At 37.7% G+C, this 27,786-nt stretch overlaps 1 protein-coding gene across 4 annotated transcripts in view; it reads left to right on the plus strand.

Moving 5' to 3' along the window:
* KIF6 (kinesin family member 6) overlaps positions 1–27,786 on the plus strand; it is a 410,860-nt gene that overhangs the window by 100,903 nt on the left and 282,171 nt on the right. For all 4 annotated transcript variants that reach the window (XM_079148124.1, XM_079148122.1, XM_079148123.1 and 1 more), the window contains exon 6: positions 13,657–13,786. In XM_079148124.1, the coding sequence (XP_079004250.1) occupies positions 13,657–13,786 (130 nt within the window). The remainder of the gene's footprint in view (positions 1–13,656; positions 13,787–27,786) is intronic.

Below are 27,786 nucleotides of genomic sequence, written 5' to 3' on the forward strand. Positions count from 1 at the left end.
TTAAGAGCAGCTTCTTAGCTCCATTAATGCCATTGGTTAGGCAGGGTCTCCTCAATGAGGTGGCTTCCCTTGGAAGCATTAGGGGTGTCTCCCTTTTTCCATGACCCTCCTCTGTTGCAGGTGCACTGAGTGTCTTTTCATTCTCTAGTGGCCTCATCAATCTCCTTGATCAGGATGTTTTGTGAGCCACCCAGAGTTGCAAAGCTCCTTGGAGAAATCCTCTTGTTCCCTGGGTTCAGGCTGACTTTGAGGGCAACACCCAAATATGGACTTTTCTTGACCTCTGTATTTAATCTCAATCTCTAAGTTTGAGCTTAACCATGAAGCAAGCCAGTCTTACCAGTCATAAAGTATCAAACTTTTGAACACAACTTTAAATGAGTTAAAGTCTGGCTTACTTTGGAGCCACTCTAACGTGCAGCAGAGTTGTGTGGCAGAGCCTTATCTCAGGTAAGGTGGGGCTTTTCCTAAAGCTAATTTTTTCCTCTTTTGCCATGACCAGCATGACCAAATTCTCAAGTTCAGTGAGGGGCAAAGGAGTATTAGAAAATAAAGGTTTATAAACACAGATTTTGAAGATTAAACTGAGATCAGATGGAGCTCTGTTCTCTGATGGAAATGCAGATCTAAAGAGTTATGTCAGCAATCTTTTTATATGTATGTAAGCATTATTCTTTGTTTTTAGGAAAGATACAGAGACTAGGACATTAATATAACTTTTTTTCAGAGCTGCAAAGTGCAATGGTAGGAGCTCTGTGTAGCTCTCAAGGAAGTCCACTGTCCAAAGTTACTGTAAGGTGGGCAGGAACCAGAGAAGGGAGCTGATGAAACACTGGTTATAAATGTTGCAGAATCTGGAACATGCCAGTGACTATCATGAAGGTGACAGAAGTAACTCTAGAGTTGGATACATCACATTTAAATTTCTCAGTGTAACAAATTTTACATATACCCTATTGATGACAGGTATAGACAAGGTTAATTTGGAGAATAACAGCTTGATAAATTTTCTGCTTTAAAGGCTTGTATACCTGGAAAATCACTCATCTCATGGTAAAATAAACAAGATATCAGACAAGTATAAAAAAACCAAGATATACCAACAGTATTTGCTGTCTCTTTTCTGTGGAAGAAAAGTCCTAGAAAAATTGATGTTAGACATTTTATAAATGTCAACATTCAATGAGTTTGACCACCTAGAGAATTGTGAGTTAATTTTAAAGACATTTTGCTTCTATTAGTTTATCCAATTTAAATTGAACCTTTTTAAATCACGTGAATTAAAAATATTTGGATCCATTTTTAAAATTTAATTTTATGCATGCTTATATTCAACACAAAAGCAAAGGCCTTGTAATGTTTATCTCCATTGCAATGTGACAGATGTTCAAAACTAACTCTAGAGTTGGATAAAAAGAACTGATCAAAAATCATTAACCTAGGTATGTAGGATCAAAATTGTGAGCTCAAAAATATAGCATTTAAGAAAAACAAAAGTCCTAGAAGAAAAATGATAATGGTCATTAATGATAGCATGAGAAAATGAGAAAGAGAGAAGAGGTGAAAGGGAGAGAAAAAGTATTCTGAGTTGCAGCCCAGGAGAAATTTAAAATGGACACTTTTTTCCTTGGGTTTGAGACTGGTTTACCACTGAGCATTCTGGTTTCCTCCATTGACATTTCAATGTAAGCCTTGACTGAGATCTGGATCTGAAAGGGGCTAAAATGTTCTAGCAGAAATTGATGCCTAGGGTGTTTTAACTCTTTTTCCTGGTTAGTAGTCAATTCAGGTTTGGAAGCAGAAAATTGTGAAACAATTATCTCCCACTACTTGTGGGGAATGGGGCTGCTATATTATACTTCTTACTGGGATATGCCACTGATGGTTGGCTGGTTACTCCCTCCACACCGGCGTATGCAGGATCTCGTGGCAGGGGACTAGGTGGGCTGGGCCGGGGAATGGAGATGGAAAAGCAGGGGAAGACAGAGAAACAGGGACCAGATGTGCCTGAGCCTGCAGGAAGAGCCAAGAAGCAAGAAAGAACAGACTTGAAGATAAGGAATCCCTTTCCATCTGCCCACTCTCTCACGGAAGCTGTGTGCCATTACACAAACAAATTTTGATGACTTTCAGCTGGGGGTCAGGCAAAGGGTTTCCAGGGTTGAATCTGCCAGATTGGAGGACCCAAGTCCCATAGTAGAGACTGATGCAGCCGAGTCTGTGGCCGGGGCATACACGGCCATTTTGGATTGATTATCTAAAGGGTACTGTGGCCAAATATAAGCCATGAGGCAGGCGAAGCATTGAATCTGCCAGAATGGAGGACCCAGATTCCATTACAGCCGAGTCTGTGGCCAGGGCGTCCTGAGGCCAGAGTAGTCGACTGGAGATGAGAAGGCAGCACATAGATGGTGTCATCACACAAACATCAATGTGGGGCCAGGCAAAAGCCGAGAAGAGTTGAGGGCCTGACACCAGGTTTTCGAGTACAAAGTGTGAGTGCGAGCGCAAGCGCGAGATGAGCCTCAACCCTGAGAGAGAATCTCCACCATAAAAATCAGGAATCCACCCGGCAGATAAGACCAACTAAGGGACCTGCTGTAACTATAAAAGTTGTGGCTGGGATACCCCCAACCACCAATACCCTCAGCCACCTCGAGGGTCCTGGATCAATGGTTGCTTCTCAGGTTGGCAGAGGAGTGTTTAAATTGGCCTAGGAGAACCCACCTAGGGGACTTACCATTCTGAAATCCAGGATGCAGAACAGAGCGTCCAGGCAAAATGGAAGGTGAGTCTGTGTCTGGGGTCACTGGGGCATCAGATGGGGTTCCACTTGCTTAAGAGACAGTGGAAGAGCCCATCCGAGTCACAGCACCAATGTAAGGAATCCCACAAAAACCACGCCAGACACGAGAAATCACATAAGGGAGTTTATTAAGCAAACAGAGTGTCTCCCTGCAGGGTAAGAGAGAAAATGAGAGGAAAAGAGAAAGGGCATGCGCTAGAGAGAGTGGAAAGCGAGGAGGAGAAAGAAAGCAAGTCGGGGAGAGAAAAGCAAGAGAAAAGATGGCGGTGAAGCTCTCTTTAAGAATCCCGCCAGGCTAACAGGGGACCAATAATGGAGAAGGATACTTGCAAGCTGACTGATGAACCAGTAACTAGCTAGGATGTTCACAGACTGACAGTAGTTGGGAGGCGGGGAAAATGGCTGCACCAGAAAGGGCGGGGAGAGCAGCTTTCAGACTGACAAGCTAGGTTGTGATGCAACCTAATGGGCAGGGGAGCAGCTTTGTATTACACTAATGACTTTTAATTATTTCACTGACAAAAAAATTATGTTACATACCCAGCACTAGTGACAAAACTGTCTGGAAAAGTCTACTATTTTTACAAAATTTTCTGAGGAAAATCAGAACCTAAGAGTTAGGGAAAAGGGAAGAACAAATCCTACATAGACAACAATTAGTTATGTAGGGGGATATTTCATTAGAGCCCTCATTTAAATCCATGCACCCATATCCTAAAGTGGTAGAAAAAAAATAAGAGAATTTGTATCTTATCCCTTGATGGGAATGTCTTCTGAAAAAGCATGAAAAACATAAGTGATTGATGCATTATAGCCATCTAAACTTTTGTGTTGTTAAAATTTTTTAAAATGAAATTTCTAATATAGCAATAATGAAAAAGCAAATATAAAATTTGTAGAATAAATACAAGAAGAAAAATATTTTATATCTAGAACTCATAAATATCTGTATTCCAAATCAGTTTACAAAGGACAAAAAAACATAAGTTAACAAACAGATGGAAATAGGTTCAAGCTCATTAACCATTCAAAGAATGCAAATTAAAGCAGAACATTGTAACCTAACAAATTAGTGAAGATTTAAAAGTTAATGTTCATGTTGTTAAGGTAACAAAATAGGCAATCTTATATATAGTAGGCATTTAAGTTGGTATATTTTCAGAAAGCATTTTACTGTCCACCCCAAAGAAGCTAACATATATTGAATGACAGTGTGCTATGTATTTTAGTAAGCTCATTCATTCATACAACATATTATTACATGTCAATTAACAGCAGGCGTCCTCCCAGACCTGGGGCACTGGGATGAACAAAGGACTCGTCTGTGTTGGCTCTTCACAGTAATTAAGGTCACATTGTTAGTTTACAGTGGAGTCTGAGATGCAGCAAGGGCTTCTGATGACACACACTTACTGCTAGCCTTGGTCTCAGGCCAGGTTTGTCCACTTCCCTAAAAGACACGTTTTGATGTTTTGTCTGAAATCTCCTCTAAAGGCCATGTACTTTGTAAAGGCTTGGCTGCCAGACTGTGGCACTATTAGGAGGAGCTGCTACATTTAGCAGGTGGGGCCTAGTTGTAGACAGTAAGTCACTGGGGACATGTCCTTGAAATTACTCTGTCTCTCCCTCGCTCTCTCTTTCCTCCTTGAACTGCCATGAGGTGATCAGCTCTACTTAACCACCATGACTCCACACCTAGATGTTCTGCCTCAGCAAAGGCCCAAATCAAAAAGACCAAGGGACCATGAAAGAAACCTCTGAAACTATGAGGCAAAATAAATCTTTCCTCCTTTAGGTTGATTTTCTCAGTTACTTTGTCACAGTGACAGAAAACTGACTGACACAGGGTACTTCTGCTCACCATGCTATCGGCCTCCCAGGTGTGAAGAGAGCCTTAAAGTTGTTCATAACTTTGATCCAGTAATGCCACTCTCCAAACTCAATCCTAAGGGACAAATACTAACGATTAGAAAAGCTTTAGGAACACATTGGAATATATAATTTGCAATGTTACTTAACCTTGAATTGAAAACAGTTCAAATATCCTGTTATAAGAAGATGGCTTAATAATTTAGTCAATATATCCCAACCCTAAAATACTTTATAACTATTACAAAATGTTTTTTAAAGAATATGTAATAACATGGAGAAATACTCATGGTATAAAATTAAAGGGCGATTAAAGGCTACAGTAACAGGCATATATTTATAATTTTTACCACAAATCTGCAAAATGTGTGTAAGAAAATTACTTTAAAGCTGGGTTCGGTAGCACGTGCCTGTAGTTGCAGCTCTTCAGGAGGTTAAGACAGGAGGATAGTGAATTTGAAGCCAGCCTGGGCAACATAGCAAGACATTGTCAAAGAGTCAAAGAAAAGAGAGAAGAGAAAGGGAGGAGAGAGAAGAGAAAGGGAGGGGAGAGAAGAGGAGGGGAGGAGATGGGAAAGGAGGAGAGGGGAGGGGATGAGGAGAGGCAAGGAGAAGTCCTTTAAGGCAGCATGTATTAACTTATAACCATTGTCCCTGTGTTGAGTCTGTTTTCTTAATTCTTTTCACTTTAAAAAAAATTAACTTTTCATAAGAAGTGTGTATTACTTTTATAGCTGGTGAAATGTTTTATGTTAAAATGGAAAAAATGAAAGTTAATAAATTCAAAACTTGTAAAAAGGCAACGACATAAACTAAGAAGTATATAAAGCTATTTACCTGGCAGAGGAAGTGCTATGATTTTACAAAATTACAAATCCATTGCCTTAAATGTATCTATTCCTATAATTTTCCCAAATGTGGAAAACTTAAATACATAATCTGTGATTCTACAACTATGAATGAGAAAGCAAGTATTAGTAAAAATGGGAGGAAAGTATTTTCTCCGGGAAAAAAGTTGCTCTTTCTCAAGTAGTTAAATGTTAGGGTAATTGCTATATGGAATTAGGCCAAACTAGGCATTTCATTGAATCATGGATTATTTGTAGGCTGGGAGCATCAGAAAGAACGAGATATGGCTGAATATTATTAAAAATTAGCAAAAGGTAAGAGAAAGGATAACAGCATAGTTTTCAATGTCTTAAAGATTCACTCTTGTAAAAATCATGCAAATGGTGATATTCTGATGGGTGAGTGAATGATAATCCATGGTTAAATAAATTAGATTTAGGAGTCATTTGTATGTTGGTTACTGCAAAGTGATATTGTTTGGGGATGGAAATTTTTCATTAGATAATAATACAGGAAGGTGATTTCATCAAGTTATTAGAAATTTAAAACGGGTATAATTTTGAAAAGAGAAAATAGAAACAAAAGCATGTTTCATATATATGCTATGTCTTAGTGAAATAAATTATAGTGACCAATAAATAAATAACTGTAAGCGCCTAAGTTCTTACACATTCATCGCATCTAGTCTGGTTCTATCTTTGCTGATCACAGAGAGTTCCTAGTTTGGTTTTGCGTTTCCACAGCAGTGCCAGCTGCTTCCGGCTCTGTCTTGAGTTCTTTGAGGAATGTGCATTTCCATAACCTATGGAAGCACAAGCATAGTAGAAGCTAGAACGCATGAAGATGTTCCCACCTTGCCACAGGCATCCTTGAGCCTGGCTGGCACCTTACCCTGAGCCCCTAAAGCCGTTGCTCTTTTCAGACATAGACTAAATCACATGCAGGTTGTCAGGCCCCTCTGAGACAGCAGGTGTGGGTGTAGCAGGCTAAAGTGAAGTCCTTTGGGAAATCAAACTTTAAAAATTCGAATCTAATAATGTCGTGATTTAACAATATAGGTAAATTGGAAGTCATAATGGTAATATTTAGGAGAGGATATTTATCAGTTTGAAATAAAATAAATTAATATAAAAATGAAACAAAAATTCAATGCAAGAATCACTCAGAGTACTTTGCAACTTTGAATCTGGATTTAGTCTTTTAAGGACTGCTGAAAGGTTTTATTTGTTCATATACAATATCTCTCTTTCTAAAAACTTAGCATCTGGCATTTTCACTTTATTTAAATAACTTAATCTCTAAAAAGTCCCATTCATTATCAGCAAAAAGAAACAATGTTAAGTAAAACTAGAAAAGATATATTTTTCAAGCTACTGGGAACAGTTTTCAGAATATCTCCATAGAGATTCAGCAGAGAAAATGTCCATGACTTTTAGTCAATTTTGTCAAGGTCAATACCAACACAAAAATGTACTCTCTAAGTTCATAAAACTTTCTCCAGTGACATATATTTCAGCTATTTGTTCTTTATAATAGAGGGAAAGTTTTAGAAAGTTTTTAATCAGTCTGAAGAAAAGCTACCTTTGAAATTTTTTAATGCAAGAAGGACTGGGGCCCCCTTGCATACATCTAAAAATTTACTTGTCCTTTTTTTTTTTTCCAAATCTTCACCACAGAAAGTCCCTGAGAAAACATGCACTGGGGCGGGGAGGAAAAAAGAGGTTGAGAACCACTGAACTAGGGAATATTGTCTCTATTGAAATGAGTGGAGATGGGACTGTTCACATCGCAGGAAACAGCCAGTTATTTAGAAGAGCCCGCGCACCACCTCCCATTTCCATGAGCCTGTGGACAGTGCAGATTGCCGTAGGTCAGCATTATCTAGACAGAGCGACCTCTGGTTCTTATGGCATCTTTATGTGATGTATTAAAAGGCTCTCCTGCCATCCGTGGGAAGATTGTTTGACGCTTTTGTTGGAAGACACTTACTCCTTTCTGATAGACATTTGTCATAACAAATACACAAAACCATGACATGAATGTCGTCTCCTTGGCCATGATGCCATTGTGTAGTTCACACCCAGCACAGTCATATGGGACATTTGCAAGTAGACAAAAGAAAATAGAAATCACCACAGCTATACCTGTCTGTAACATGAAAACGAGAAACGGTATTCATTGCAGTAACTCCTGAAAAGTTCTTCTTCAGAAAGTCATGGTGTTGGAATGTTGTGGAGGTAGGGTGTGGGCTGGGGAGGGTTCTTTCATCATGGCTTCCATTACTGAGAACAAGAGCTTGGCCATTGTTATTTAGATGTCTTCCAGTTAAAAGAGCCTACAAATTCCTACTAAGCAGCCAAATGGAAAAGATTCTTTGTTTACAGAAAAAACACAAAGCTTGTTTCTTCCCCACCATTAAGCAGGTCCAGTAGACTTAGCAGAACTTTTCCACTTAGGTATCCAAGTTAAGGCTATCAGTGACTTTTTAGTTGAAATGTAAACATTTTAGAAACATTTTGTAGGGAAAACTATTCACAGACCCATTCAAATCCAATCAAATAAATAGTTTGGTGGATTTCCATCTTGGAAGTAGGATGTTTATTTAAGAAACTCTAATAAAGCCCTCTTTCAAGCCCATAAAATTATAGTCAGAACCAAGTGGTGGACAAAAGACTCAGGAAATAGTTACTGATGTGGAAGAGAGAGGGAGAGTGAGGGCCAGGGAAGGAAGCGACTTGTTGAGAAACTCACTAATGGTTCTTCTTTCCCCCAACTTTGAAAAGCTATTCTGCTGGATAATATCTAAAATATTCTCATTCCCTAATTAGCTCTCTTAGTCAAGAGATAGAAGCCACAGCACAGCTCAGGCTGGCCTTCTGTGAACACAGGCATGAGAGTGGGTGGGGTTGACACATGGGCAGACAGGTCAATAAGGGAAAGTCCCAATCCTCATGCCCAGGGGATTGGGCAGAAACCAGGAACAAATCTGCAAAGAAAGGGCAAGAGAAAGGAGGATGTCTCTCAGAGGTTCCAGAAGGACACCAGAGGAGTAGCCTTTTGTTAGGTGTCCACAAATGAGCACTGAGAACCATGAAAGAAGTTTGGAGATCAACCTACCTCTTTATTTACTTTTTTTTTTTTTATTAGCTTTACTCTGTGCATCTTAAAGAGGGGAAAAAAATCAAATTGTAACGTATGTCTTTTTTTTCATTTTTTTTTAATTATTTAAACAAATGGGATACATGTTGTTTCTCTATTTATACATGAAGTCAAGGCATACCATTTGTGTAATCATAAATTTACATAGGGCAATGTTGTTTGATTCATTCTGTTATTTTTTTCCCTTCCCCCCACCCCTCCCACCCCTCTTTTCCCTCTATACAGTCCTTCCTTCCTCCATTCTTACCACCCTCCTTATCCCTAACCCTAAACCTAACCCTAGCCCTAACGCTAACCCCTCCTACCCCCCATATGACCTCATCTGCTTGTCAGCGAGATCATTCGTTCTTTAGTTTTTTGAGATTGGCTTATCTCACTTAGCATGATATTCTCCAGTTTCATCCATTTGTCTGCAAATGCCATAATTTTATCATTCTTCATGGCGGAGTAATATTCCATTGCATATGTATGCCACGGTTTCTTTATCCATTCATCTACTGAAGGGCATCTAGGTTGGTTCCACAATCTGGCTATGGTGAATTGAGCAGCTATGAACATTGATGTGGCTGTATCTCTGTAGTATGCTGATGTTAAGTCCTTTGGGTATAGGCCAAGGAGTGGGATAGCTGGGTCAAATGGTGGTTCCATTCCAAACTTTCTGAGGAATCTCCATACTGCTTTCCAGAGTGGCTGCACTAATTTGCAACCCCACCAGCAATGTATGACTGTACCTTTTTCCCCACATCCTCGCCAACACCTATTGTTGCTTGTGTTCTTGATAATCGCCATTCTAATTGGGGTGAGATGAAATCTTAGGGTAGTTTGGATTTGCATTTCTCTTATTACTAGAGATGTTGAACATTTTTTCATATATCTGTTGAGTGCTTGTACATCTTCTGTAAAGTGTCTGTTCAATTCCTTAGCCCATTTGTTTATTGGGTTATTTGTATTCTTGGTGTAGAGTTTTTTGAGTTCTTTATAGATTCTGGAAATTAGCGCTCTATGTGAAGTATGTGTGGCAAAGATATTCTCCCACTCTGTAGGCTCTCTCTTCACATTATTGATAGTTTCCTTTGCTGAGAGAAAGCTTTCTAGTTTGAATCTATCCCAGTTGTTGATTCTAGCTTTTATTTCTTGTGCTATGGGAGTCCTGTTAAGGAAGTCTGATCCTAAGCCAACAAGTTGAAGGTTTGGACCTACTTTTTCTTCTGTAAGATGCTGGGTCTCTGGTCTGATTCCGAGGTCCTTGATCCATTTTGAGTTGAGTTTTGTGCAGGGTGAGAGATAGGGGTTTCATTTCATTCTGTTGCATATGGATTTCCAGTTTTCCTAGCACCATTTGTTGAAGAGGCTATCTTTTCTCCATTGCATATTTTTGGCACCTTTGTCTAGTATGAGAAAATTGAATTTATTTGGGTTTGTGTCCATGTCCTCTATTCTGTACCATTGATCTACCTGTCTATTTTGGTACCAATACCATGCCATTTTTGTTACTATTGCTTTGTAATAGAGTTGAAGATCTGGTATTGCCATACCCCCTGCTTCGCTCTTTCTACTGAGGATTGCTTTAGCTCTTCTGGGTTTCTTATTCTTCCAGATGAATTTCATAATTGCTTGCTCTATTTCTGTAAGGCACATCATTGGGATTTTAATTGGAATTGCATTGAATCTGTATAGCACTTTAGGTAGTATGGCCATTTTGACAATATTAATTCTGCCTATACAAGAACATGGGAGATCTTTCCATCTTCTAAGGTTTTCTTTAATTTCTTTCTTTAGTGTTCTGTCGTTCTCATTGTAGAGGTCTTTCACCTCTTGTGAGATTGATTCCCAAGTATTTTACTTTTTTCGATGCTATTGTGAATGGGGTAGTTTTCCTAATTTCTCTTTCTGAAGATTCATCACTTATGTATAAAAATGCATTGGATTTATGAGCATTGATCTTGTAACCTGCTACTTTACTAAATTCACTTTTGAGTTCTAAGAGTTTTCTGGTGGAATTTCCAGGTTCCTCTAAATTTAAAAGCTTTCATTGATAAGAAATCAGAAAACAGTGAGGGAAACATTTTATCAGAAGAAAATTCAAAAAATTGCAGAGTTGGGTTACAAAAACATTTCAAAGTTCTATGAAGAAAAACTGGAGGCATGTGCGAATTGTCACTGTGATCAAAGTAACAAAGCTGGATGTGTACCACTTGGAAGTGAATGCATAAGTGTAGTGATTCTGAAGTAGCCACATTGGCAATCGAAGGTGAATGTTTCTGAAGAAAAAAAGTAGCTTAGCTAAATACCAATGATGACATTTGGCACACACTTTGTACCTTATGCTTGTAATTTTTCTACATAAATATAACCCTAAATCAGTGACCCACTTAGGTTTTCTAATAAATGCACATGCTTAGAATTCCATCCTTGCTCATTTACTGCATTTCAGTGAAATAATAGGGAGAGATATATGTATGGTATGTCCTTCCTATCCCAAACATTTTTGACATAAACACTATCGATGTTTAGTTAGATGTATAATACCCAGTTGAGCATTAGTTATTGTTGTGGTTAATGTTGTGTGACTTGGTTTAGCCACCAGCCACATGATCGGAGAGGTAAAAAGTTCCTATGGAAGGATGGATTATTTATGCTTCACAATTTCCTCATCTGTCAATAGATGTGGCTCATGAGTGTCTTCAGCTACAACCAGTGAGATTTCGGGCATAAGATGCAACTGGTGGGAAGTAAAGACAAGAAACCAGAAATCTCCTCCCTCTGTGTCTTCTTTGAAGGGTTATTAGAGGTGAAGTAGTGGCTTTCAACTTTGACTGCACACCAGAATCACCTGGTTTTACAAACTCTGATACCCAGTGTCCCAGATCCATCAAATCAGAAAGTCTTAGGGTGGGACCTGATCTGACACAAGGTTGTTTTGTGTGTGTGTGTGTGTGTGTGTGTGTGTGTGTGTGTGTGTGTGTGTGTGTTTTAAGTTCCATAGGTAGTTCTTTTTGAGAACAACTGAATTAAATGAAACAATGCAGGTACCTGGCATACAGTTGGTGTCTGGCATACATTTGGTGCTCAATGAGTGAGAGCACTCACTACTTTGAATTGCTTCCTGCTGGCCTTCTGCCTTTCTCTGAGCCCTTCACTGTTCTATACTTGCATGTGAGAAGTATTGTGTCTTTCTGGATCTTTAAAAAAAATCCATCAGAGGTGACTTTATATCCAACTTAGAGGATTATTGACTTCATGCTGAAAAGGACAGATCTTTCTTCTTTTCTCACTTTTAAGATACCACCTCGTCATTCATTTCATGTCTTTATCTTCTAGTGTTACTTAACTTCTTTTACTTTTATAGGTAAAAGCTTCAGATCCCCAGAATCTATGGGTTTAGGAAGAATTCTGTCCCCAGGGGTTTAAACAGTCAAACCTACTTGAGCACTTCAGAAGGACCAGGATGGAAATAAAGTATAAGAAATAAAGGAGGGGCCTAAAAATAGAATATAACTCATCCATTTCAATTAAAAATGTCTTCATATTTTCCAAGCATTTTTGAACTCTTAAGTATTTTTAATAAGCTCCACTTATGAGTCTTATTTAAAAATAAATAAATTACACTTGTTTTCATTAAGGAAAGAGATCTTTTTCCATCTCTGTGGGTATTGTCAAAGGAGACATAAAGGAAGCCAAAATGCAGCAAAAGAGCACATTATTAGTGGCATATTGGTCACAGATGTGCTGGTAGAGCTGCATAGTCTTCCTGCAATTAGTATTTTAAGTGCCCACAAATTACATACGAAAACCCAGATAATTTCCTTACAAAAGAGAAGGATGAAAATATTATAATATTTGAAAAATCTTCATTTTGAAGGTATTCAGAAGTAGGGAGGTGACACATGTTCGTTGCTATTCTTTTAAAGAAGAAATAGCATTAGATGATGCCAACCTTTACTTAAAATCATCAATTCCAAATGTTTTAAGTGAGTGCAAATACCTGCAGATACTCTTTGGCAGTACCTGTGAATGATGAATTTCCTTCCTTTCTGTAATGATTTTTAAGAAAATAAAGGCAAAACTCCTGAGGCAGAGAGTAATTCTCTTGAGTAAGTTTATGGCTTGAATTTGTAGGCCTTTGAAGCAGAATTTGAGGATGTTGGCCAAATTTTGTTCACTTGTAGAAAGTCCTGAAAGGATTATAAGGAGAGTATTAGCAAGCCACCTCTGGAAACGGGGTTAGGATTCACCTGGGAGGAAATGGCGTAGGCACCAGATGGTTGTAATAGATGAATGTGATTCCAGATCTAAGGCTGTGACTGTAAGGATAGTAGAAGGAAAATGTATGCTGTAAAGAAAAAAGCATCAAGAAACAGATCTGACAGACAAGAATAATGACAAGTTAAATCTATTATGAGACTTCTTGAGAATTTTGTACTCACCTTGATGTGAAAACTCTACAGAAGAGTAACTCCTAGAGGGATGACAGATGCCTTAATATTCATCATGTTTGAGAGTTGATGACCTAACCAGTTTGATATGTTAGGTAAAATGAACGTGATAAGAAATTGAAAAAAAAAAAAAAAAAAAAAAGAGGATTAGTTTGTTACCCATGTAAGAAACTGAATTGTGACCCCCAAAACCAAGATGGTCTGGTTTCCTAATACATAGATAGAAAGTTATCTTGCATTTTTAATTTAAGAAGAATATGTGTTTAAAGATGATTTAATGATCTAATGATTAAAATGACAGGTGGCTTTAAGTCGGAAGCCTGTAATATATTTTTCAGCCCCAGTTCTATCTGATAATACTGTCAAGGGAATGTCAGTGTTTGATGCTCATCCAGCACTGTCTGGTTTCTTGCGTGCTATTGTTTTATAAGTTCAAGACGTCCTACTATACAGGTTTTTCAAATAAACCTGTAGGAAAGACTTAGCATTCTTTTTCTTCTCAGCAGTGCCTTGTTTTCTTGCTTCCCATTTCCATAGGAAAGTGACACTACTGGAGGACACTGATCAGAACATTCATCTGAAAAACCTGTCTCTTCATCAAGCAACCACTGAGGAAGAAGCTCTAAATTTGCTCTTCTTAGGAGACACCAACAGAATGATTGCAGAGGTAATGAACTTTTCTCTGCAAGCTGTTCTTCCAGGGTTATAAGATGTATTAGACTTTTAGAGGCAGCAAAGACCTTAAACATGACCTCATCCAAATCTCATGTTACAAATTAGAAAGCCCAGATCCATGAGGGAGGAGACCTTCCCAAGTTCACCTAGCTAGCGAGGAGAGAGGCTGAAATCTTCACCTCTCATTTCTTAGCCCACTGCTTTTTCTACCTTACTAGATGGTCTGCCTTTTAGTTTTCATTGTTTCTATTTTCCAGTTTTACACAAATTGGTTTGCATCTTATCAGTGATGATCAGTAAAATATCTTAGTTATTAGAAGTTTTGCATAATTTTCTGAATTTAAAATACACAGTGTACTCTTCTAACCTCAGATCATCCATATATTTGGCATATGTTTATACCTCTGTGTAGTTTCATTTAGTTATTGAGTTAGTATTTGCAAAGTATTTAGAATGCCATATGGAACCCAGGAAGTACTCTACACACTTGCAGCCATTGTCAGATCTGGAACAACCATCCCGTGTGCAGTACAAGTATGTCTCACTACAATATTTGGGACGTGCTTATACTAAAAATCATTCATAGTTTAACTGACATTCAAATTTAACTGAGTTCTTTTATTTTATCTGGGAACCCTAGGGAGGAGCCAGGATTGACCCAGGTGGGTCAAGGGCTCAACCTTAACCAGCTATAGATCAGTGAAACTAGATGAGTTTCTCATCTAGTTACACTGAAATGAAAAGAACAGGGGGGTGGTGCTGAAGATGCTGGGGCGGGTGGGGAACAGGTCTGTAGTAAACAACTTATTGTGATCTGGTTCTTTCTTTTTTAAACCATGCTCCCAGAGTTCGATATTTTACCTCATCTCTGATAACAAGTAAGTGAGAATAATACACTGAGAGGGTAAGCAATCAGAGAAAAATATTCATCAAGTGACCTTTCTTCTGCCCCAAGTCCACCCTCTGTAATGTGCCACCTTAGATATAAAATAGATGGAAACAGATTCCCACAGTGAAAGTATGGTGTTGACATCTTTTGGTGTTGGGCCCTTGGTTTTGTTGTTGTTGCTTAGTAATTAAATACTTTTCCATACTCAGACCAACTTTACACATATAGGTTGGGTTTATGTGCCACATATGATATAGATTTAAGGACTCAAATTGTTTCTTTTATTTGAAGAAAGTTTACATAGCTTTTAATATCAGAATATCTTGTTTTGCTTTATAATATATTGCATTTGTGCTCCAGGGGTCCATACTTTGCCCATGTGATCATCTGTGATGTTCTCACTTGTTACAATAACAGAAGTTAAGGAATAAAGGCAGATTAAGAATTAGGGCATATGATGATGAAAGACTTAGCATGTCCCCACCAAATTCTCTTCCTCTAAACACAGTTTAAAAAATGTCCCACCATGAGGTACAGAATATAGATGAGGCTAAATGAAAAAGAAAAGATAGATTTACAAATGCTATTGGGAAACAGGTGGAGGAACCTGCCCCTGCTGCCATGCTAACCTTACTCCAGAGCTTACTCATCCCTAGAGAAGTAGAACCCTTGTCCTTGCAGATTACATTCCTTGATCTTCAGTGGGCTGTGGAAGGCTTCTGAGCCTGTTTTACAGGGACCTCCAGTAACTTAAAAACTTGGTCACTTGCTGTTTTGAGATATGCATTAACTTCAGCTGACTCCATACAGAATTTTCAGTTTTGAGGAACTTCCTTTGTGAAACTCACCTGTCATGTTTTCCATCTGACAAAATTTTAAGTCTTTTCCTAACTTACTGATGAATGCATCTAATAATAGTATCATCAAAAACTGAAACCTGAAGAAGTCAATCCTAACAGTGATGGATAAGCATTACTTTTTGTTTATTCATATTTCCTCTGTGGACCTGAGTTTTTTAAACCTAGTCTAATAGGTTTTGGATATTGCTGTACCTGCTTTTACTATGTCTTTGGTAATAATAGCTGTCATAGTCAATAGACCTGGTAATATCATAAACACTATATATATTATTTCTGATCCTTACTTTATGCATGGAAACTGAAAGAGACTTCTTGCCCAACTCACACAACTAATAAGTGGTGGAGTGAGGGCTCAGCTCATGTCCAACTGATTCAAAACATTACATTCTCCCCTTACACCAAGAGTACAGTAATCAAATTGACATGTTAAATATTTCAAGTGAGAATCTATTTGAGTTATTTAAAACCTATACCAAGTATTTAGCACTTGTGTTTATCTCTTGAATTCAATGAAAGCAAATACATGTACATAAAAATATAAATGAAGAGTAACTGTCAAACCCTGGAAATTCTTTATTATTCACAGTCTCTAAAAAAAGCATGTTTTGGATTACAACCTAGCTGTCAGAATGTAATTTGTCAGCACAGAACGAGCTAACCAGGATAAAAAGAACACACTAATCATTTTTTGAAAAAAAAGAGGTTCCCAATTTCCCATTTTACACAGAGAAACCAGAGGTTGCTATGGTAACCAGAAAACATTTGCAAAACAAAGTCTGAATATGTGGGACACAAAGTAGAGTGTGCTTTCCTTTAGTGTTCCTTGCCCATAGCCAACATTTTAAGGAAAAGTTATTAAGAGTAGTTTCATCCTCTTCTTATTTATTCAGAGCTCTTAAATAATTTCTGCAATCTTACCAATGTTTTGAATAAAGCCTGATTATGTCCTTAGGGTAATTTTTTTAAAAAAGTTGAATCATTGAGCTGAAAAGAATAAATACTGTAAAAGCTGAACTGCGTATGACCCAGCCTCAAAGCCCACCAGTAGCCTGTATGACTTGATACTTTTGTGTCTTAGAGTTGAAACATTTCAGTTAACCAAATTTTATTGGACAAGACCTTCTGTGCTTGATTGACAGGCCATGCATTCCATAGCTGGGCCCACTTGCATTGCCCCTTGCTTTGAAAGCTTAGCCCAACCCATGATCTAGGGCACTCTGTGCCCAAGTGTGGGCCCACATAACCTGTGTTAAAATACTCCGTGGAAGTTCAAAGACATGACTTTGTTTCCCATTTCTGTTCAATAGTTTCAGAATATCTATAGTAGAGCACAGGAATGTGAATTTTAGCATTTTAAATATATTTTCGCTAAAACCGGGAGCAGTTTGGACTTTACTGTTAAGAAAGCTAGATGATAGAGTGAAACAGGCATTATTACCTCATATACATATATGGTTGCATGACTGATATGGTCTTACAATATTTACAGTCAGAAAAATGAGAGATTATACTCTTTATGTATGCTCTATCAAAATGTATAAATGCATTCTGTCATGTACAAATTAGAACAAATGAAAAATTAATTAAAAATTTAAAAAAAGAAAGCTAGATGATCTAGCTTCCCCATATGTGAGAAAACATTCAACCCTTGACTTTCTGAGTCTGGCTTATTTCCCTTAACATGGTGTTCTCTAATTCTTTCCACTTATCAGCAAATGCCATAATTTCATTCTTCTTTATGACTGAGTAAAACACCATCATGTATTTATACCACATTTTCCTTATTCATTCATTTCTTGATGGGCTTCTGGGCTGGTTCCATAACTTGGTTATGTGAGTTGCACTGTTAGAAACACTAAAACACTATAGTATGCTGATTTTAGTTCTTTTGGATAAATACTGAGGAGTGGGATAGCTGGGTCATATTGTGGTTCTATTCCTAGTCTTTTAAGGAATCTCCATCCTACTTTCCACAGTGGTTGTACTAAATTTCCAGTCCCACCAACAATGTATGTGTGTACCAACATTTATTGTTATTTGTATTCTTGATGATTGCCATTCCAATTAGAGTGAGATACAATCTCAATGTAGTTCTTTTTAAATTTTTTTTTGTTTATCAATGGATCTTTTTATTTTATTTATTTATATGTAGTGCTGAGGATCGAACTCAGGGCCTCACACATGCCAGGCAAGCTGTCTAGCACTGAGCCACAACTCCAGCCCTCAATGTAGTTTTTATTTACATTTCCCTGATTGCTAGGGATGTTGAACACTTTTTCATATATTCGTTGGTCATTAGTATTTTTCTCCTCTTGAGCATTGTCTGTTTAGTTCTTTTGCCCATTTGTTAATTGTGTGGGGTTTTTTTTCTTTTGATGTTAACTTTTTGAATTATGTATTCTGGATATTAATCTCCTGTCAGAGGATCAGTGGAAAAGACTTTCTTTCGTTCTATGGGCTCTTCCTTCACATTCTTGTTTCCTTTGCTGTGCTGGAGCTTTTTAATTTGATGGCATCCCATTTATTGATTCTTGGGGGATTTTTTTCCTTGTGCTTTAGGGATCTTGTTAAGGAAGTCATTGCCTGTGTCAGTATGTTGGAAAGTTAAGCCTATTTTTCTTGTAGTTGTAAAGTTTCTGGTCTAATTCCTAGGTCTTTGATCCACTTTGAGATCTACTATAAGGGTGAAAGATAGGGATCTAGTTTCATTCTTCTACATATGGATATGTATTATCCAGTATTATGTTCTCCCAGCACTATTTGTTTAAAAGGCTCTTCTGTCTAACATGTTTTTGGCATCTTCATTGAGTATCAGATGACTGTAGCTATGAGATTTGGTATCTAAACCTTCTATTCTATTCCATTTGTCTTCATATCTGTCTTCATACCAATACCATGCTGTTTTGTTACTACAGCTCTGTAGTATAATTTAAGATCAGGAATCACGATGCCTCCTGCATTGCTCTTCTTGTTCCGGATTGCTTCGGCTATTCTGGATCCCTTATTCTTTAAAATAAATTTTAGGGCTGTTTTTCTAGTTTTGTGAAGAATGCCACATGGGAGGTCTTCCCATCTTCTAAGGTCTTCTAAATTTCTTCCTTCAGTGTTCTGCAGTTTTTATCATAAAGGTCTTTCACCTCCTTGGTTAGATTTATTCCCACGTTTGTTTGTTTTAGGTTATTGTGAGGGATGGTTTTCCTGATTTCTTTCTCTGCAGATTCATTATTGGAGTAGATGAAATTGATTAATTTATGTATGCTGAACTCATATCCTGCTATTTTACTAATTTATCAGCTCTAGAAGTTTTCTGGTGAAGATTTTGGGGATCTTCTAGATATAGGATCATTTCATCAGCAAATGAAGATAATCTATCTTCTTATTTTCCTACTTGTATCCCTTTAATTTCCTTTTCTTACCTTGTTGCTCCGGTTAGAGTTTCAAGAACAATGTTTAATAGAAATTGCAAGAGTGGCAGAAGCTAGGATAGTTAAGGGAAAGAAAGGGGGTGAGGTGGGGAATTCAATGAAAATAGAAGGGAGATCAGTGGGGTAGAGAAAGGGAATTGAGTGAGAGGGAGGAAGGATAGGAAAAAGGAGGAATGGTGAAATGAAATTGACCAAATTATGCTATGCATATATATGAATATAGCACCGTTAAAGAACTGATTTTAAAACTATAAATAAATGGGAGGAAGACCAGTAGGGTTGAGAAAGAAAAACAGGGGAAGGAAAGAGAGGAGACAAAGAGGAAGTACTGGAGACTGACATAGAGCATATCACATTACATGTATGTATGATTATGTCAAAATTCACCCCACTATTATGTTTAACTATAATGCACTAATAAAAACATCTGAAAAATTCTGCAAAAGAAACCAGCCAAAAAGAGTACTTTGTGATTCCATTTATATAAATTTCCAAGAAATGCAAGATAATCTGTAGTGATCAAAAATGTGTCAGTTGTTTCCTGAGGCACTTGTATAAGTTGGGGTTGGAGAGGGAGATATTAAAAAGGGGCACAGGATACTTTTGGGGTGATGGATATATTCACTATCTTGACTGTGGTGATGGTTTCATGGTTGTATACATATAACAACATTCATCAAGTTTTGTATGATATGTAAAATTTAAGGCTTATCAATTATTCCTCAATAAAGCTGTTAAAAAATGGGGGAATAAAGGCAGCTACATGAAACCCACTCCCAGAGAATTATGTAAGTAGGTCCATATTTTGCACTCTTGTTGGGTCCACAGAATTTGAAAGTCTTGTCAGTTTGGAATGAAAAAAAAAAAAAAAAAAAAAACCAGAAAATCCTGTTCTAACTTGAGTACCAATTATTTAATATCTTTATTGACTATTTGCATTTCCATTTTTGCCCATATCTTCTATTTGTTTTACTCTTGGAGAGCTTGGGTAGCTCTGGTTATTTTGTTGACTCCATGAGGACTAGAACTTTTTCTTGGTTACTACACATGTGCCTCACCAGAAACAGAGTAGTAATTTGGTACACATTCAAGGGAGTAATTTTACAGGTACACATTCAAGGGAGAATGTCACATGCACATGAAGATAGTCACCTATGAAACAAGGACAGAGGCCTGAAACAGATCCTTCCCTCCTGCCCTCAGAAGGAGCCAGCCCTGCTGCCCCCTTGATTTCTGAATTCTGGCCTTCAGAACTGTGAGCTAATATCTTTCTGTTGTTTAAGCCACCCTGTTTGTGGTATGTATTACCACAGTCCTCATACACTACTACAGTGTCCAAATGACCTAGCATCTGATTTTGTATAGTTGGTACGTGACACAGCTCCTGACCTTGATGGATTCTGGTGCAATAATATGCCATATATAGTATACAACATTTTCTGTGAAATTGCATAACAGGGGACTTTGCTGAGAAAAGAACACTCTGTGCTGACACTGGGAAGTCTGGGTCCCATTGGCTTCCTGTCTGACTCCCTTCCCTGAGTGAACCATCAAGTGACTTCGTGTTGGTCAATGTTGGTGTCCACTCTGCAGCTTCTTCACCATCACCACCCACCCCTGCAAGGTGGTGCTGAAAAGTTCCACCTTTGGAGACCTTCTCTTTTACTCCTGACTCTACCTCCTGCCAAGTGTATATCCTTGAACTAGTGGCTTAACCATTAAAGTGGAATAATACTGCCTTCCTTCTAGGGGTATAGTAAGAATTAAAGAACATTCATTTGGAAAGACCCTAGTGCTCTGGGCTGTCAACCATTTAAAGACGAGTTTTGTCTTGTTCGCTCTATCCTTTCAGCACATGGCACTAGTTCTGGCACTAATCACTAGCAGGTGATTAGTCATAAATGTTTTGTTGAATTGAGGAGAAAAGAAGACCTGGTGATTTCAGGTGATGAGATGTGCAGTCTTGGGTCAAAACTGAAAGTGATTTTATGGTACACTGTGAGACCAAGGGAAAACCTGAATTAGGTTTTGAAAGTGCAGACCTAATGTGCTGCACTTGCTCTTAGTTGACTTTGCAGGTCACCTACTTAAGCAAGATATTATTATTCTCTCACTAGTTTTGCTGCACGTAACACCACTGACCTGAGGTCATGATGATAAAGGTTGCCTAGGATACTTCTCAGGGATTTGAAGGCTGACTCTTCACTTTGGCCTGTGCAGGTGGGAGACTTCTTTGATCTCAAGGGGTGGAAAACTCCACCCTCAGATCATGCCAGCACTGCCATTTTATGAACAGATGTGCTGTGAAGAGCTAATAAGATTGATTATTCATGTGCAGGCTGCTGATTACCTCTCCTCCAATCATCCTTCCTCAAACTTTAAATCACCCTCTTCTTTATCACAAGAATAACCCTAAGCCCTATCATGGGGAAGTAGATTTGGGACTTGTCCACCCTTTTTTATTCTTGGTTACCTCATGAGTAAAGTCTATTTCTCCAAAATCCTCATTTCAATGATTGTCATATTGCTCAGTGGGGCAGGCAAAATGGGCCTGTTTCAGTAACAGTAGTGCCTGTTGGTAAATATACAAGGCAGACAGATGACTTCAATAGTTTTTTAAAAAATTGTGAGCTCACTGAGTAGAGTGGCATGCACCTATAATCCCAGCTACTCCTGGCTGAGGGCAGGAGAATCACAAGTTCAGGGTCAGCCTGGGCAATTTAGAGATCCTGTCACAGTAAGGGAAGGGGTGGAAGGGGGCTGGGGGAGCCCCTGGGTTCAATCTTCATTTGGGGGTGGGGGAGGAAAAGAAAAAAATGAGGGAAAGAAAAAAGAAAGTGTGAACTCCAGACTTTTTGGAAAAGGCTACTTACTTTCCAAATAATTAGCCTATCAACAAAGCTGATGACCTATAAATTATTTGCCTAGGAGCTATTAGAAGTCCTTATATCTGATTCTTTTCTTGAAATACAACATACTTTATTTTTCTAATAGTGCTGATGAGTGTTATAAGCTCTCAATCTTTGCACATTATCAAAGTTTCAGAGTGAGTTGTGTTACCTTGCAGAAGTGCAAAGACATTTGGCAGACAGTGTGAGTCGGGGTTAGTAGGTTGTGGGACCTGTTACCTAAGAGCATGAAAACAACACAAGAAGGTAAGAGCTGCTTTACCATGTGATTGCTTGTTAATACCACCCTAAAGCCCTGATCTTGTGTGGTGTGTGCAGGGAACAAAAGGATTTGGTTGCAACTAGTGTTCCAAAATTATATTCCACTAGACTTTTACATTTTATTTTATTATTATTATCATCACCATTATTATTTAGTACTGGAATTGAACCCAGGGCACTTTATCACCAAGCTATATCCCAGCCCTTTATATTTTTTTAGTTTGTGATAGGGTCTTACTAAATTGCTGAGGCTGACCTTGAACTTGCTATAGTCCTGTCCCAGCCTCTCAATTTGATGAGATTACTGGTGTGCACCACCATTCATGGCTCCACGGGACCTTTAGAGGGACGAAAAGACATTTTCATGATTTTTTTTTTTGAGAGATATATTAGTTATATGTAATCAGCAGGTTTATTGCAACATTGTGAGCCTTGGAAGAACAAAATACACAGTATAAAAAATAAATATTGGCCCTGACAATATTATAATAAGACTAGTGTTCTCTTATTAGGTCCCATTAGGCAGCTAGAAGCCTTAGCAAAAGGTGTGTTGACAATGTTATCATCTTCCTGAATCTGTTGTTTAAACCTGGAAAGTATCAAAGGAAGGAAACTTAAATTTTTGAGCACTTACTATGTGCCAGGCATTTCTTTCTCTTTCTTTTATTTTATAAATGAGAAATATGCAATGTTATTTAAATACTGCTTCTGTTTTGTAACATAGCTTACATTTTGCTCCCATCTAACCTAATTTAGTGGTATTACATGAACCATGAGTTTTGAGATCTAAAACATTGATTAAATTAAGTGGTACGGTAACAGCCGTTATTAGAATGTGAATGTGTATATACTCCAGATAAATTGTTAGAGGAACACAGTCTTTTGGCTGTATAAAGTTAGTCCTAGAATTTCTTCTGGTCTTTAAGATTCTCATCTGTAATTAAACTATAGTGGAAGATAGCCATTTTTACTCTATTCTCTCTTAGAGAAATTCACCAACAACAGCACAAAAATGGAAAAATAGAGGGGAAAAGCCATCTTCAGTGAAACAAGGAAATAGCCATGACCTCAAAGAATGAGAAAACCTGCCAAATACTATGAAATTTGAATTATGGTGAGGGAGGGTGCTGAGAGCCAACACATGTGTCCTCCAACCTCAGGCAGGATAGAGTTTCCCCTAAAGAAAGGCTCACCATTCTCAAACACAAATCCAATGATCTTTTGGTTAGAGTGATGAGATCTAAGAGCAGAGGCAAGTATGGAAGAAGAAGTTGGGACTTTAATACAGACATTCATTCTGTGTTATAGAAGGTGGGGTCAAAGATGAAACCTTAAACACAGGCCATCTTGACGCTTAACGGTCACTGGTCTAGGCTCAGGCCAAGAAAGATGGCCGTTGGTGAGTGAGGTCCAGGGAGCTTGTGACTTAGGCGCTTTAAGATGAGTTATTCAGACCTACTACTGCAGACTACTGAGGGGAGTTCATGCTCTCAAGGCTAAGGAAGTAAGAGAGATAATGAAAAGTATTCAGGACACAAACCTAATAGCCCCTCTCCCATTCCCTAACCCAGCTCTTCAGAAAAGATATTTGTTCAAAGATGAAATTATCAGAAAGAAAACAGCCCAAGACCTCTCCATATATTAGGGAGATACATCGGAAGACTGATTATCAGGGAGCAGAGAATGTCTTCTTTGCAATGCTAAATGTGTCCCCTAAGTATAATCTTTGTTTAGAAGAATAGCTCAAAGTTATAAAAAAGAGTTCAAATAAAATGATTATAAGACAAAAGCAAATTTGAAGAACTCGGGAAAGCAATAAAAGAGAAAAGAAAGCCATTAAACAGACAAAAGTGCCCTCAGAAGCAAAAAAAGGAGGAAGAAGAGAGACAAGAGGAGGAAGAGGAAGGAAGAAGTGGGTTTGAAAAATAGCAAAAGATATCAAAAATAATAAAGTGATAACTAGAAAGAGAGATGAAGAGCCCAATGTGCACAGAAATCAATTATGCATGCAAAGAACAAAGGTAACAGAAAATATGGATGGAAAGAAAGGTTTCCTGATATTTGTAATTATTTGAATCTGCAGATGAAAAGGCATACTGTGTCAAGGAAATCTTCTGTCAAAGCTACTTAATTCCTAAGCTAAAGAAAGAGCCTATGGGCATTCAGTCAGAAAACAGAAGTCAACTACGAACGAAAATAAAATAGATTGTTTTCACACTTTTCCACAGCAACTTTCAGTGCCAGAAGACAGTGGAACAAGTTCTGAAGCAAGGATGTTATGTGTCCTAATAATTTTATACTCCACCAAATTGTCAAGTTGTCCTTAAAAAACAAAAGCAGCAAATATCTCGAAGCATATGTGAATTCAGGGAGAAAAAAATGCCCAGGTATCCATTTTAAAAGTGATTTGATCATGAAATCTAACCAACTAAGAGGTGAACTGAAACAACCCAGGAACTGAGAAACACTACAAAAGGACTGTAGGGAGCATTGAATTTATTGAAATGTAAACATAAAACTTAACCACTATGTAAATATCATCAACTTTGAAAATAAAAACACAATAATAGATCTAGCAAAATTTTAGAGCTAGAAGAGGCAGAAGAGATATTGTAAGTAAGCAAATTTCCTTATATTCCATAGCAAGAATGAATATATACAGTATATATGTATATATATATACACATACACATATATTTACACACTATATGTTGTAGATAATGTAAACTATATAGTTAAAAAACATAGTGACCCAAGTTCCTTTGTATTTTCTGTGAGTTTTTTTCTCTTTTTTTAAAAATTTTTTTGTATTTGTAGATGAACAACCTACCTTTATTTTATTTATTTTTATGCAGTGTTAAGGATCAAACCCAGTGCCTCACACATGCTAGGCAAGTGCTTTCCCACTGAGCTACAGCCCCAGCCCTCTGTGAGTTTTTTTCTTAATTCTAAAAACAAACTTTTAGAAAAAAAAGATATACACTCTTACCATAAAGATGCATATTTATATATGTGTGTGTCTGAAGCTTATAAATTCCTTTAGTGCCACTCATTTTTCTGTTAAGTTCAAAGAAAATTTTAAAACTCTCAGTTAATAATGATATGTATACCTTTGCTTTGGTAAAAGTACTACTGTCTTTTTCATTTGTGTAAACGTTGGTATATATACACACATACAAATATACACATATGTATATATAAAGATATGTCTAATCAGTATTTACCAAACATTCATATTGTTATTTTTTGATTGGAAGATTTTCACTTTTATCTTTGCTCCTTTTTGTGTTGATTGGATTTTTTAAATAACGAGCATGGTAGAAATTACTGGTTTTCACCAAAACTTCTAGTTTATTTCTTCTAGCACATGCTTCTTGGAAGTTGCTAGTGTTCCTATGACACGCTAACCAATGAAGGGTGAGAGAAAGTAATCTGTGGGCTGAAGACTTTAGAACAGGTACACGGTCCCCTTTAATCTCTTCACTCTTATGGCTCACTGTGAAACTTCCTATAGAGATGGTGGCCTCACAGGAGGTCGGTGCCTCCCCCAGCCTTGGTTAGCTAAATGTCAAGCATAGGGATCACAGCCACCACTAAGCCATGTTGGACATGTTCTGCCTCACCTTGGGCCCTGAGCAATGAAGTCAGTTCACCATGGACTAAATCTCTGAAATTATGAAACAAAATAAAGACTTCTAAGTAGTTTTTACTGGGTATTTTGGTCACAGCAATGAAAAGCTAACATACCCCTTGTAAAATTTAATTGTAGCATGGATCTTTTAATTTTAAAAAATGTTTTTATTATTGTGTACATATCATCAATCTTCCAAAAGGATTTGAAGCAGTTCGCGATATTAAAACACATATAAATCTGGACAAAATGAAAGATAATATTTTTTCAAAAGGTAAACTCAATTTAAAAGAAGAAAGATAGTATGTTAGGTAATTGGGATAAGTTAATTATTGCCATTTAAGACAAAATGTAGTTCTGATTATTCAGGCAGACAAGTGAAAACAAAGGAAACATTTGGCCTTTTGTGTTATATACTTTTTGTTGTTCAGAGAGCAAAATTGCAGGCAATGAATTGTAGATAAAATGTATGTATGCCTGTTCAAGGGTTCTTGTGTGACAAGATTGGTTGTGTCTTGCCGATATGTTGAAAAGCAATACCCAACTGTTTTATTTCTACGTATTTCCTATATGATATCTGGGAACATTTATTAAATTGTAGCTGAGTGTATCAGTCAGGAGCCAACCAAGAACACAAACCTCTGAGTATTCAAACAGGAAATTGAATGAAGGTAATTTTGTTGCATAGGTGATGGAAAATCTAAGCAGCCAAATGGAATAGTGCTGCAGCCCAGAGATTTCCAACAGCAGGAAGCTACTAAATCAGTAGGCAGGACTTGGTAAGAGGCGCTGGCAAGAGATTTGTGGTAGTGAGGAAGGAGAAACCAGGGTGTTTCCTCCCCATCTCTGTCTTCCCAGCTGGATGCCAGCTACAAAGGATCTTGGAAAATGCTGCCTTTAGAACTCCATGTCTCTGTGGAGTACAGCAAAGTAGGGACGAGGAAGAAATGGGTCAGAGGACAGACAGGCCTTGCATTAGCCTGAGCAAGACCATTACTGCAAGAAACAGATACTTCGGATACATTGCTTGTGGCTTATCTTACTAACCAGGAATACCTGGGAAAACTGGTAGGAAGGTGAGTGAGCTGTCATTTTAAGCACGGAAGCTACTCTTCAAGCACTGATGGATGTTTTCAATTTTCTAGTGGGCTGTCTTGTGTCTGTTCCTTGTACTGGTTCCAAGTTAGGAGGGAGAAAACAAGGCTCTTATTAGTCACCAAAAGGCTTCAGTGACTAATTCTGTTGTTTTGGGTATGCCATTTGGAATCTTGCCAATTTTAACAGCAAGGGATCTTTGTGGCCAGAAGAGAACTGTAGAATCTTCACAGTGTGGAGAGAATGTTATTGGATGATAAAATGGAGTGGAATAATACACCTAATCCTAGACATCTGGTCTTCTAGTGTTCTCCCTTCATCCTCTCTTTGGTGAGGAACATTGTCCTCAAATTTATGTCTGCTTCTGATCTTCATGTTCAGATTCATAGATCACACTGAGCTGTCGCAGTCAATTTCTTTTGTGAGAACAAAATTTTACAAAAGATCTGAATTTCACTTGGTGTGTTAGCACCCGTGTCCTGGTTTCCTATACACAGTATAGTTTGCCTGGACTCTTGAGTTGAGTCATATGCATAAAAAGTTTACTCTAAAGGTTTGAATTAACTGCTATAAATTCTCAAGAAGTTCATTAGCCCTTTTAGCCTGATTCTATGATTACTCCAATTATGTGTATGGTCAGATTAGGACATTTTTATGCCTGACTGAATTTTAAAAGGAAGAGAAGAAAATTTAACTCAATCTAAAAATGAAAAATGACCCTGGTAGACAATTATGAAGAGTAACCTATTAAGGACTAACTTTAGCTTTGATTCTTCTTACAGTCAAATTAAAAACAAAAACAAAGCAAAATAACCAACAGGAGGGGATATTGGGGTCATATCGTTTTCATTGTTCAGAAACCAAGCCTTTACATTAGTGGGTGATGTGATGACCGTCCAGATGACAAGCAGGGATGACAATT

Source organism: Sciurus vulgaris (genome assembly GCF_902686455.1).
Source record: "Sciurus vulgaris genome assembly, chromosome: 7".
Classification (NCBI taxonomy): domain Eukaryota; kingdom Metazoa; phylum Chordata; class Mammalia; order Rodentia; family Sciuridae; genus Sciurus; species Sciurus vulgaris.